The 12,361-nt window shown below is 37.0% G+C and overlaps 1 protein-coding gene across 1 annotated transcript in view; it reads left to right on the top strand.

Moving 5' to 3' along the window:
• Ndst4 (N-deacetylase and N-sulfotransferase 4) overlaps positions 1-12,361 on the top strand; it is a 269,358-nt gene that overhangs the window by 228,457 nt on the left and 28,540 nt on the right. Inside the window, exon 8 of the mRNA XM_005357237.3 lies at positions 7,062-7,158. Within this exon, the coding sequence (XP_005357294.1) occupies positions 7,062-7,158 (97 nt within the window). The remainder of the gene's footprint in view (positions 1-7,061; positions 7,159-12,361) is intronic.

Below are 12,361 nucleotides of genomic sequence, written 5' to 3' on the forward strand. Positions count from 1 at the left end.
GCTTGCTTACCTCTAGCAAGCAGAGTAGAACCGAGAAATGGCAGCTACCAAGAAAACATGCTTTACTCTTTCCCAAGCTTTCTCAGACTTTCAGTGGATTCGGTTGTCCACACGTCTGGGCGCCATCTGTAGTAATATGAGTGGTGGAGCTGCGTCCCCATTACCCCTGCCAATAAGCTGCCTGCAGTAATTTTAATTTAATTTCTTTTTCAACATTAAAATACATCTACATTGCTAAATGCATAAGGCAGTAGCTTACTGTTTGTTTTGGTTTATTATTATCTGTTTACTTATGTTATGTAGGAAAAAAGTATATTACAGAATAAGAAGGGATCTGCACAATACCCTGTCCTGTCTTGAATTTTAAAATTAAAGCAATAGCTACAGAAAAGAGTATAAAAGTACCAAGAGCCGTTTTCTGCCTTCTGCTTCCGGAAAGGCTGTGTGAACTGCATTCTCTGTCTCTGTCTCTTTGTTCTTTCCTCTCCCCCAATACACACATTCTCCTCTCTCTCTCTCTCTCTCTCTCTCTCTCTCTCTCTCTCTCTCTCTCTCTCTCTCTTTCCTTCCTCTCTCTTCTCTCCTCCCTCCTCTCTCTCTTTCTCTCTCACTCTCTAGATAGATATAGATAACACACATACATACATACATACACAAAATCTAGCTCCAGAGATAAAACCAGCTTCAGATTACAAATTTGAACTAACTTTCTGTGTGACCTTCAGTAAGACCAAAATAATGCCCTTTGCATCTTATCTTCCTCAGCTATAAAGAAGAGATAATAAAATCTGTCTTGCCAAGTTACATTGAGGATTAGAAATAATCTATGTCAACCAAATGCCTGGAATGTTAAAGGTGATCAATAAAAGTTGGATATTATATTCATTGGTACTGAAATAATGAGACAATATCTTGAAACTCAGCATAGGGAAAGTCTAAACTACTACTACCAGAATATAAAATAGAAAATGCAAATGCTTTGTCAATACAGTTGCAATTAACAGGCAAGGTGGGAAAGGTGCCAGGGAAAGGTTGACAGCAGAAATACATATAAATGGAAAGATCCAAGGAGATAGAACACAGTCATTAAAAGAAAAAAAAAACAGTCTTCTAAGTTGTGAGCACTTGGCCAGAAGCATAAGAAACCTATGGGAAGATCTGAAGGGATGTAAACTATTAATATTAATGAAGCATTTGATGCAGTGGGTATTCCACCATCTGAGCACCAGATAATTGCATCTATACCTTGTATCTATTAGTACAATATCTGAGAACTACATCAATTTAACTATTATCATTATCAACTGTGGGGTTTTATAACTATCTATCTATCTATCTATCTATCTATCTATCTATCTGGTGTGTGTGTGTGTGTGTGTGTGTGTGTGTGTGTGTGAAGGAGAGAACTCTTTTATTGTTTTACATGGGTAGCACACATGGAAGGAAAAGGATGAGCTGTGGAAAGCTGGATCTCTCCTTTCATCATGTGGATTCTGAAAAATTAAACTTAGTTTGTTAGGCTTGGTAGCAAGCCCCTTTACTCACTTAATCATCTTATTAGCCCAGAAAGCTTTTTTAAAATCAGTCTTAAAGTAGAAATCAGGGCAAGAAAGACATGTACTGTGATAAGTGAACCTAGGGTAGCCTTCTTGAACATATAATCAGTCTGAACCTGCTCCACAATGCTTCTTATGCCTTCTGGAAGTCTGGATGTGAGTGTTCAGTCTACAAGCATTTACTAAATATCTCATAAGCTAGACTGTAGCAATGAAGAATACAGATGGAGGCCTCATGCTCAGGGAATTTCCAGTCTTGCGGATGAACTTCTGATAAACTGTAGCTATAATTCAATTGTATGAAATTATTGGAAGATTGAACAAAATAATTTTAGATGTTAAAATATGAAGAAAGTATGACACAAAAATATCATAGACATTGCAGGAGGGAGATGGTCTATGGTCACAAGGGAAGGAGATAGACCTGTTGATTGTTCCTCATAATCCAGTGGTTAAATTAAACTCCTTTTGCTCAAGATGTATTACTAATAAGGCAAAAGGAAAGAAAAGGCCGATATGAAATAAAACAATATCCACTTTCTTATATATCACATGATTTTATTATTTTAAAACTAGTAATGAATTTAATGGGTACAAAAACCATATGTGGTAGAAACTATTAATCATTGTTTCACAAATAAAGAAGCTAAGGTCCAGGGATTTAAGAACATTAATTAAAACATGGCAAGCCCTCTGGGCTCTTGTTCTTGCTGACTGGGCTGAGGGAAGTTTGAAGTAGGTATTAGCATAAGCCAAAAAAAAAAAAAGCCAAAACTTTGATTACGAATTGTTTGAAAATTTGGGCATGGAACAGGACAATAAATCATTCAAAGATTCTGAAGCAGACTCTCCCATTGCTGTGATGGAGAATGTAGCTTGGCGGATGCACTGGGTGGTCTGAGCAATCTTAATCCCAGCGGTGCTGCTCGATGTGGTCCATGAGCAGGTCAGCTTAAACCATTTGTTGCTGATACACCAGGGAGAGAGGAAACATATGCAAAGGGCACATCGACTTTATTCTCTGAAGATCACTGGTTCTTTCAGCTGCGTTTTTAGTACAGCTGACAGCAAAATATTCCAGTTGAAGCACAGAGTATATTGATCCACATTCCATTACAAGATCCTTATTATTACTTTTTTACAGAAAAAAACTTTGAAACACATTACGTTAGAGTATGGGTGTTGTGCAGTGAAATTAAAATATGCTTGTTTGAAGCAAGATGGAAATGTGATTCCCAAGCCCCTTAACTGTACTAAAGAGAGCATTGTAGGAAACAGACGTCTGTTCCAGACCATAATCTAGTACCTTGGGTCAGAAAGTTCTGCTACCTACGGTCTTTACCTATGAGTGTAGTCAGGCTCCTTTAATTATAGAAAACAACTGAAACAACAAAAATTGAGACAAAAAGATGGCGGCTTTAGCCTTAAAAGGGAGTCTTCATATCATTTATCTCTCTTTCAATTGTTTAAGACCTTTTCATCAGAAAGCAGATTCAAGACAGGTTGTAAAATATAATCTCTAGTTTGGAGATCTGTGTACTAAGCACAACAAGGAACACTCCATTATTAAATAAAATAAAAAGTCATAAAGATGAAAGGAAGCCCAACTTTCTTTGCCACCATGGAAAACATTGCTAGAGAGTTAAGCTAAGCCTAGACTACAGAGGGCAGGAGATTAGATAATGTTAAGAGAATATTGTAAGAAACAGACAGTAGTCAATGTAAAATGCAACGTCTGCTCTTTATATATTTTAAAAGAAGGAATTTTGACTTTAACAGCTTGCATCACTCCACTTTTAGCACTTTCTATAGATGAATTTATTGGAAAATCCAAGAGATGTAGCTTAAACTTTTTGAAAGTAAATTATCACGTACTTTGATTATCTTTATGAGTTATTGGTATTTAACCAAAAATGAGCCATCTGTATATCATTTCCCCTCCCAAGACTCAGAAATGGAGCAAGAGAGTGGAGAAAGTTTGTAAAAGTCAGAAGCAGTAGGTGACTAGCACCAAACCGCTCTCTGGATACAACAGTTGCAGGTATGAGTTCATAGTGTGTGTGCCAGTTCTTATGGACCTATGACTTATCACAGTGTGTATCTACAAGGCCTGTTCAAGATCATGCCAGAGAAACACTAGCATGGATGGGGGGGGCAGAAATGAATTCTCACCATGGCTGAGGAGCGATAGGAATGGATAACTACTAGGGGAGAGAGTTTTTCTTCTTCAGGGATCCAGGCTATAAGAGGCGACGTATACCCCAGTAGATTGTCCTAAATCCAGGCAGCTACAGGCAGCACTAAATGAACTCAGTGGATTTTAAAAACACAGCACATAAAGTTGAGAAAGAAAAGGGGTGTTGAGGAACTATAAGGTGGGACATGGGAATTAAATTGATCAAGGCACATAATACTAATATACGAAATTTTCAAATAAAAAAGAGGAAAAAAACTAGTATCTGCTTATTTATGTTTTATTGGTAGTATCAATAGGAGGTCAGGAGGTAAAGTTCGTTTAGGATGCGTGCATCTTCCAACTGTATGAGGTGTGAATAGCCCCTGCCTTAAATAGTATTCTTTAGAGGGATTTACAGAGGCAACATTTTGGGGAGAAATCCATAAGGAAAATCATGGACAGACAAAAGGGAAAGTTCTAACTGAAAATGTGACCTCAGCAAAATCTAGCCCCGCCTTGCCCTCACAACTGTGTCTTCTGAGAGGAGTGGGTGCATTTGTACCCTCATATTAGGCATTGGATACGGGCCACCAGTGGAGAGCAGGAGGGAGATGCACAGTGTGCCCCGCAGTCAGACTGCCCAGCTAAGGGCAATTTCCAGTCTGCCCTCCCAGCACCCATTTACAGCTGAAGGCCTGGGAGGTCCTGTTGCCTGGAGAAGCAGTGTGAAGCAGCATGGTTGCCACTTCCAGCAGGCAGAAAAGCATCCTCCACGGGAAATACCACATGTCCTGTCACTTTCTCGTCTCTTCTAATGGTTCACAAGCATGCAATTTTCACAAGATTTCCAACAACCTACGTCCTAGGGAAACCCAGATGTTTGCTGTGAGGATCTGTAATCCAGTTGCTACATCTGGTGCCAACATTACCGTCAATACACTCTCTTCCCTCCTTGTCTTCTATTCTGGACCTCCTCACTTTTGGCTCCGTCTTTCATTACTAGAAGTCTTTCCTGGAGGCTCCGGTACTATCTCAGGACCAGATGCTGTAGCAATATCTATGTTCTGCACCACTGGCTCCTCTTTTATGAATTTCTCCAAGCATTCTGTCAGAAAAAGGCAGTGCCAGAGCAAACAAAGATAGTTCAATCTGTGAGGCAAAAACTATGTTCTAACTGATATCCAATGCTTCTCCTATCATGATTGCATTTTGCAGTTACAAAATGCAGTGTCCCTTACATTTTGCAGTTAGCTAAGTATGGAGCACCCAGTGACCTAAAAGATTTGAGTGTCCCTTTCTCAAAATACAGTGGCTATTTTACTTATGATGATTGGTTCAAACATACCTCCAAGTGTAAAGACCTCCAGGTCTTCTGAAAATTTGTTGTATTACCCCAAATTCTGCCCATTTAACGGTTCTGTTAAGTAGTAATGGTAGGAATCATTTCATATGGAACTATGCTGTAACAAAAGTCCATTTTAGGCTGCTGCGAAAATATGTGTCAACCCTCCCACAAACCACACCTGATTATAGAAATCCTATCCGAAACTCAGAAACGAGCAACTTGAGAGGCATCCATGGAAAAATGCAGGTGACAGAGGAGCATGGGATACTTGCTAGTCAGAGGTACTTGGATCTGTCAAAGACCAATCCCAATGTATACTTTCATCTTATAAAGAAGTGTTCCTGGATATATCTAGAATTCTGATTGGCGGGACACAAATACAATTTATGAGGAGGAAAATTATTGTATCATTACATTATCAGCTGGAAAATAATTCTTTCTCCCAGAGCTTGGCCACATATCAAAAACTGTTTGAGTTATCTACTTTAAATGATAGATTGTGCCATACGCACTTAGGGTATGTAATGTGCACTGGGTCTCATTTCAATGGCTTGCCAGACATTGTATAACAATGGATGCCACAGTGTCTCAAGTCTTGTAGGATACATGGCTAAAACCCCTTCTTTGCTCTACAGCCACATTTAAAGATTTCTACAAATATTGCTGCCTCTAAACCCCAAAGGATACTGATCAAGCATTCTGCTTTCATTTTAGCAGTAAGGGTTGAAAGGGCAAAATTCACCTCTGCCACAGGTAGGGTGTTCCAGAATTATTCATATGTCTGCACCTCTAAAACTTGAACTTTGCATTCTTGACCTCCACCATGTCTCTACTCTGGTTTGGACTGGCTTTGAGACAGTGTCTTAGCTAGTCAGCTAGTCTTGAACTCATAATCTTTACAACTCTGCTTTTATCACTGAAGTACCTGAGATCATACATATATATGGCTATTCAAGTTTTCCTCCTCTCAAGTGCCTTTCTCTGAGCCAGGCAGCCAGAGTGTCCTCTTGCTTTCCAACTGGTGCAAAGAACATCATGCCAACAGGCCAAGGAGAAGCTTAGTGCAACCTCTGAATAATATGAGAAAAAAAAACCGACACATTTTGAAAAATATGCCAAAATGTTACTTGGAGAAAATAATTTTACCAAATGAATTATAAAAGTTAAAAATATATTCAAAACCATAGTGACATGTATTGATAATCCTACATACTTGGTAGGTCATTTAGTGCTTCACCCTCTTATTTTTTGAAATGAAAATTTAAATTGGTAAGATTAAATAAATTAACTAATAAGTGTTGAAATAACATAAAAAAATTTCAGCCTGTTTTCTCTTTGAAAAATGGAGGTTCATTTGTGTAAACATTTCTTGACAGATCTAGCATTGTCAATTGGATAAACATATACTCTCTCCTAGAAAAGAATGCAATATTGGAAATTGTTTTTTTTAACCTGTATTTGTCAGTGTGATAGGAAGTATCATAATTCAAAACAACTCATCTAATGGGTAATACCTTCAGAAACATTTCCTAAAGAAAGTCATCTTGTGTTGAAAATAAAGCACCCAGCCCCTAATATATAAATGTTTCAGTGCTGAAAACCAAACCAAACACAACAGAAAAGAAAAGAAAAGAATTTGTGAAACTAGAGTCAAGTGAGGCTCAGTCAAGTTAAAGAATCTTTGATGCACAGGCTCAGATAAAACACAAACCACAGACAGAACAGAGTCTTTGTTATTATCTGCCATAAAACACACAAACATCACAGCAGGACTCATTTGAGGCCGTGGTTTATGTCTCCTTGGGTAGGGAACCCAGCAAAACACTGCTCGAGGAAAGGAATTAAGAATCAAAGAATCAGAACGGGATGTAATACCCAGCTCTATGAGATCAGGCAAGAATCTCATCCTGTCTTACTTGAAGCATTGTTAAGACATAGCAGCCAGGGTTCAGGATTCAGTAAGACGTGTTATTCTCTCTTGCAGAACCCGTGCGACGATAAACGACACAAAGACATCTGGTCCAGGGAGAAAACTTGTGATCATTTACCAAAATTCCTTGTAATTGGGCCTCAGAAAACAGGTAAGGCCAGGCAGTGATGTTTTTTGCCTTGTCATTATGAAGTATTTGTGGCATCACAGTATGGGGCTTTGTGACCTACCAAGTTCATTGTTGGACTACTGTACCTCCTTGTGGTAGATCTTTTATCCTACAAGCCCCCCAAAGACCCTGCTGTTGCCATTTATTAGACTTGAACTCTGGATGCTTTAGTCGTGAAGTTTAAATTTGTTCAACATACATATCAAAGTTTTGGTATTTTTTTAGGTTAAGTGTCAGGGTTCCCTTGGCTTTTACTTTTTATGGCTTTGCCTAATCCATCCCAGAGTTAAGTCATGAAAAAATGACTCATGATGCAGATTCAGGCAGTGCTACACTGCACATCAGCATCACATTGATTCCTGTTCAGAACTGTGGCTGCTATTGCTCACAAATTACTTTATATGTGTGTTGTTAAAAACAATCATTAAGTATTAATGTGTCGTAGGCTTGTTTTCTGCTATGGTCCCAGTCTCCCCGGGCTGTTCTCCCTTGATATTTTCTTGTGTACTGAAGGACAACTGTGTAAGGATGCAGTAAAAGAGAATGAAAGTGTTATGCCAAAGAGATGACACTTTCAATTAGAATATTTTATACTTTCCTCAGTGGGTGACAGTTTTATATACTTTGCTTATATCCTGATTAATTAAAGTTTTTATTGAGTTGCTGCATCTTAAGTTCACTACTTGGACTTGAAGCACCCTCATCAGGGGAGGGCCCGAACAATAACACAAAACAAACAGCCACGATAAATAAGCTGCCATGAAGACATTTGTAATCCATGCAGGTAGATCCTTTTAAAGGTTGTGGGCAAAATTTCTATATGACTAGATATTGGTTGTTGAAATCTTTTCTTCCCCTAGGAATATACATTGTACTACAACAGCAAATTAACACATGCAGGATGGGTAGAAAGACAACACATATTTTCAAATAGATCATGTTTTTATTGTTTAAAATGTGCATTAATTTCCTGCCAACTCCCTACAGCACTGACAACTTGAGAATAAATAACAAAGAAATAAAACATCCCTGTGTTGTAAAATTTTGTTAAAAATTTCATTTAAAGACAGACCCTCTATCATTTGTCAGTGGATATTATTGCTGTTTAGTTATGCTGGAAAACCACAGGTTATTAACTATAAATCTTTTTCCTCCTTATTATTTGTATTTATCAAACCAATATGTTATACCATTAGATTTTAATATGTGGCCTATCAATGTGACAATGATAAAGCTTCTAGCTGTTTTTTGTTGTTGTTGCTGATATTTTTTTTAACTTTCTCAAATGAAATAAGGAGTTAAAACAGAGGAATTACACTTTAATATTCATATGGCGTGAATATATTATTTAATTTGAAAATGGTTCTAATGATTTGAAAAATTCAACCATAGATATTAGCAAGATGTCCACTGCTGTCAAGAGATTGCAAATCTCCTGTAGGGAAGTCTCATGTACCTTTTAATCACCCATGCTTGAGGACACTTAAATTTCAGCAACCTAAACATGATACAATCACTTCTTACCATAAATATGAAGTATAAAAATGAGCCTGGAACTCCTCTTTTTTAAAGTTATTGTGAAACTAGAAGGAAATGAGATCCCATTTTCCCACTACCTAATCCTAGATGGGATCCTATACTGTGGTTAGCCAGGTAATGACAAGGGGCAGACGAAAAGAGGAGCCTGGGAATTAAGGCAGCTCATATCATGTCTCCAGTTGCAACTAAGACAGTTCTGCACCCTCACGTTTGGAAACAATGTTACCAGTTGAAAAAGGATGTTTAACAGCATCACACTTTGAAGTGCCATTTATTCAGTATTAATTTCTCATAATTTGCCTGGCTTAGTCCAGCACATTAAAAATAAAGGGTTGCTTGTGTAAAAATAGATTTTCTTGAGTAATACTAAGACAAAAACCCTTTCCTCCAGCTCCACAAATTGCATCAAAGGGATTGCACAACGTGGCTGACAAGAATGATAAAAAACAGAACACAAAAATATGAACATTTTGTGGCAGCAGACATAGAATTAATGACTGATTTTAAGAGCATCAAGCCACGGTAGAGTGCATTTTCTCTTTCTAACCCAGGGGTCACTTCACGTCTTCTGGAACCTGATATAGGGCGCAGATCACAAGGATATATCTGGGGTACAATTTCACAGCCAATGAATGGTTTAAAAAAATCTTTATTCTAAGTGAGGTCATAAAATATTTATTATTGGATATTCGGCAGTAACTTTAAAGCATTTCTTTATCTGTGCCCTGATCCAACCATGTTCAACCCCTAACAGATATTAAGCTATCAATTTTCTCAGTTTTCTTGTAAGTCTTATAAAAATCCCTCAAATCTCTTGCACCCCTCCTTTCTCTTAATCCCCATCATCATGTAATTTTTAAGTCTGAAAACACAATTCAAGAGTCATCTGTGTTTTATATCCCCCTCCATCTTCCAGTCTGAGTCTAACACTTTTCTCTGGAATGTGTGGTCTGTCTCACATTTTCTCCTTTGTGATCTATTGTTCTCAGAGGCAAATCAGATTCATTCTCTGTGACCCCTCTCATAGCTTTAATGACCGCAATTTTTACTGCATTTGCGGTGCTTCTGTTTCACCTCTTAACCACCTTCCTCTTTCTCTTTCTCCTTTACAGATTTATGTTAGTGATTATTTCTTAAATAATTAACATTCAAATAGGTTTTAGATTTGCCTGAGGATTGTTTTCCATTTGAATTCTGTCAAAAAAAAAAAAAAAAAACAGCTGTCTTGAGCCCTTTCACTCCACTAGAAGGGAAATAAGGGGTATTTTCCCCAGGGTCAGCAGATGTAAGATCCTGTGCACCACCCCTGCACACCTCTGAAACTACAGTTCTAGACACTCAGCAATGGAGACTCATACCGCCAAGACTTTACACCTGGAAACTGTAGTTGCTCGGGTCTGAAGAAGAGGTGGACTTTCAAAGTCAGGAGCTATGCACTCTGTAGCTGTAGGCCAGTTTCCTGTGTCAGGATGTTTGAACCACTCTGGAACTTCAAAGGCAGCAAGCCTCACTGTTTCAGTGATTTGGCTCTTTGCAGCTTTCTCTTTTTAGGTTATCTTCTCTCCAGTTGCTTTCCACTATTTATTTCCACCACTTTTGCAATGTTCAAAGAATCTGCTGCCAGACATTTTTTTGGAACAATTTAGTCACCTTCTAATAGCTGAATAACCAAACAGTGGGCTTTCAAAGTCACTAACTCTGAACTGGGGAGCTAGTGTGTGGTGGTAGCTAAACTTTGGGTGTTACAAACCTCACTAATATCCTCTTGGGTAACAACTACCTGGACCGTTTCTAGATACTGGTGTCTAGAATTGGAAGGCCAGAATTTTATCTGTATTTTTTGTTTGTCTGTTTGTTTGTTTTTCTTTGTGGAGTGTGTGTTTGTGTGTGGGTGTTACTCTGTCAGTCAACACTAGTCTTCAAGAAAACAACTACACAATGAAAGACAGCTGAGCTGGGGAGTCTGCTCAATTGGTGTGGAGACCCAGATTCAAGCTTATTTTCCACTGGAGACTCTCCAGCCACCATGCTATAACCTCTATACTAGAGGCCTAGTAACATCCTTTTCCTATCTGTCTTTGAGACCAACAACCAGTCCACATTACCTTTGTAGACTGTTACTTCTTAGGTGTGCTTCACCTATCAGATTGACACATTCCTTCTAGTGTCATCTTTAGAATCAACATAGTAGTCACAGATTCCTTTTTCTGGTTCTCACTTATTTCTCTTGTAATTTTAACGGATAGTTTTGCTGGGTATAATAGTCTGGGTTGCTAGTTGTGATTTATAGGACTTGAAATATGTCATTGTAGATTTTGTGGTTTTAAAGGTTTATTTTAAATTTTCAAATATTGAGAAAGATATTATGTTTAAGAAAGTGTTACTACATAGCAGTGCTATTGATTTTCTCTGCTTTTCTGGCATTTCTTTATCCTATGTCTTCTGTTTATAAAATACAACTTTCTTGTCTTCGAAAGCTTAACCTAAAAGCTTGGAACAAGTTTCACCTGACAGTAGAAACCTCTTTGAGTTGATGACATCATAATTCAAATGGACCTCACAGATATCTACAGAACATTTCACCTAAACCCTAAAGAATACACATTCTTTTCAGCAACTCATCAAACTTTCTCCAAAATTGAACACATTTTAGGACATTAAACAAATACTAACACATGCAGGAAAACTGAAATAACAACATGTATTCTATCTTACCACACTGGAATAAAACTAGGTATTAACAGCAATATAAATGATAGAAACATAAACTCATAGAAACCAACAAATATCCTCATGAATATTAGCTGTACTGTTTCAAGTAAGAAATAAACTGAGAAGGAAGTTTTAAAAATCCCTAGAATTTAATAAAATGGAAAATATAACATACCAAAATATATATGATACAACAAAGCTTATATTACCATGGGCCTATATCAGAAAATATAAAAACTCTCAAGCCAAAAACTCAATGATGCATCTTAATGTATAAAAAACTAAAAACAACAACCCAGAAAATTAGGAGAGATGATATAATCAAAATCAGTGCTAAAAATCAATAAAATTAGAAATAAAAAATTCCAAAGACCCAATGAAATGAAGAGTTGATGCTTTTAAATGAAATACAATATTTTTTTAAAAAATTAGTCAAATTCACCAAAATAAATAGCAGAGGGTTCTATTTAATAAAATTTTATTTAAAAAGAGAGAGACTGTCACAAAGACTGAGGAAATTCAAAGAATCATGAATACATACTTTAAAAACCTGTATTTCAGCAAACTGGGAAATCTAAAATAAATGCACACACATATAATATGTGCACATCTATAAAATATGTCATATATACATTATATAATGTATGTGTGTATAATGTCTTACCATAGCTAAATAAAATAAAATAAATTATTGTGTACAATGTCTTGCCAAAGCTAAATAAAATAAATTATTTAAGTATGCACATAGTATTTGATATGATAAAAGTGGAAATTAAAATTTTTTCAACTAAAATTCCAAGGGTCAGATGGATTGCATACAGAATTCTACCAAAACAAAAGAAAGAAGTTACACTAATATTTCTCATGCTATTTCATAAGATAAAAATGAAGGAATATTTCTACATTTTTTTCAAAGTTGGTGTCACTCTGATAC

The sequence above is a fragment of the Microtus ochrogaster genome, chromosome 21, assembly GCF_000317375.1.
Source record: "Microtus ochrogaster isolate Prairie Vole_2 chromosome 21, MicOch1.0, whole genome shotgun sequence".
In the NCBI taxonomy this organism is placed as follows: Eukaryota; Metazoa; Chordata; class Mammalia; order Rodentia; family Cricetidae; genus Microtus; species Microtus ochrogaster.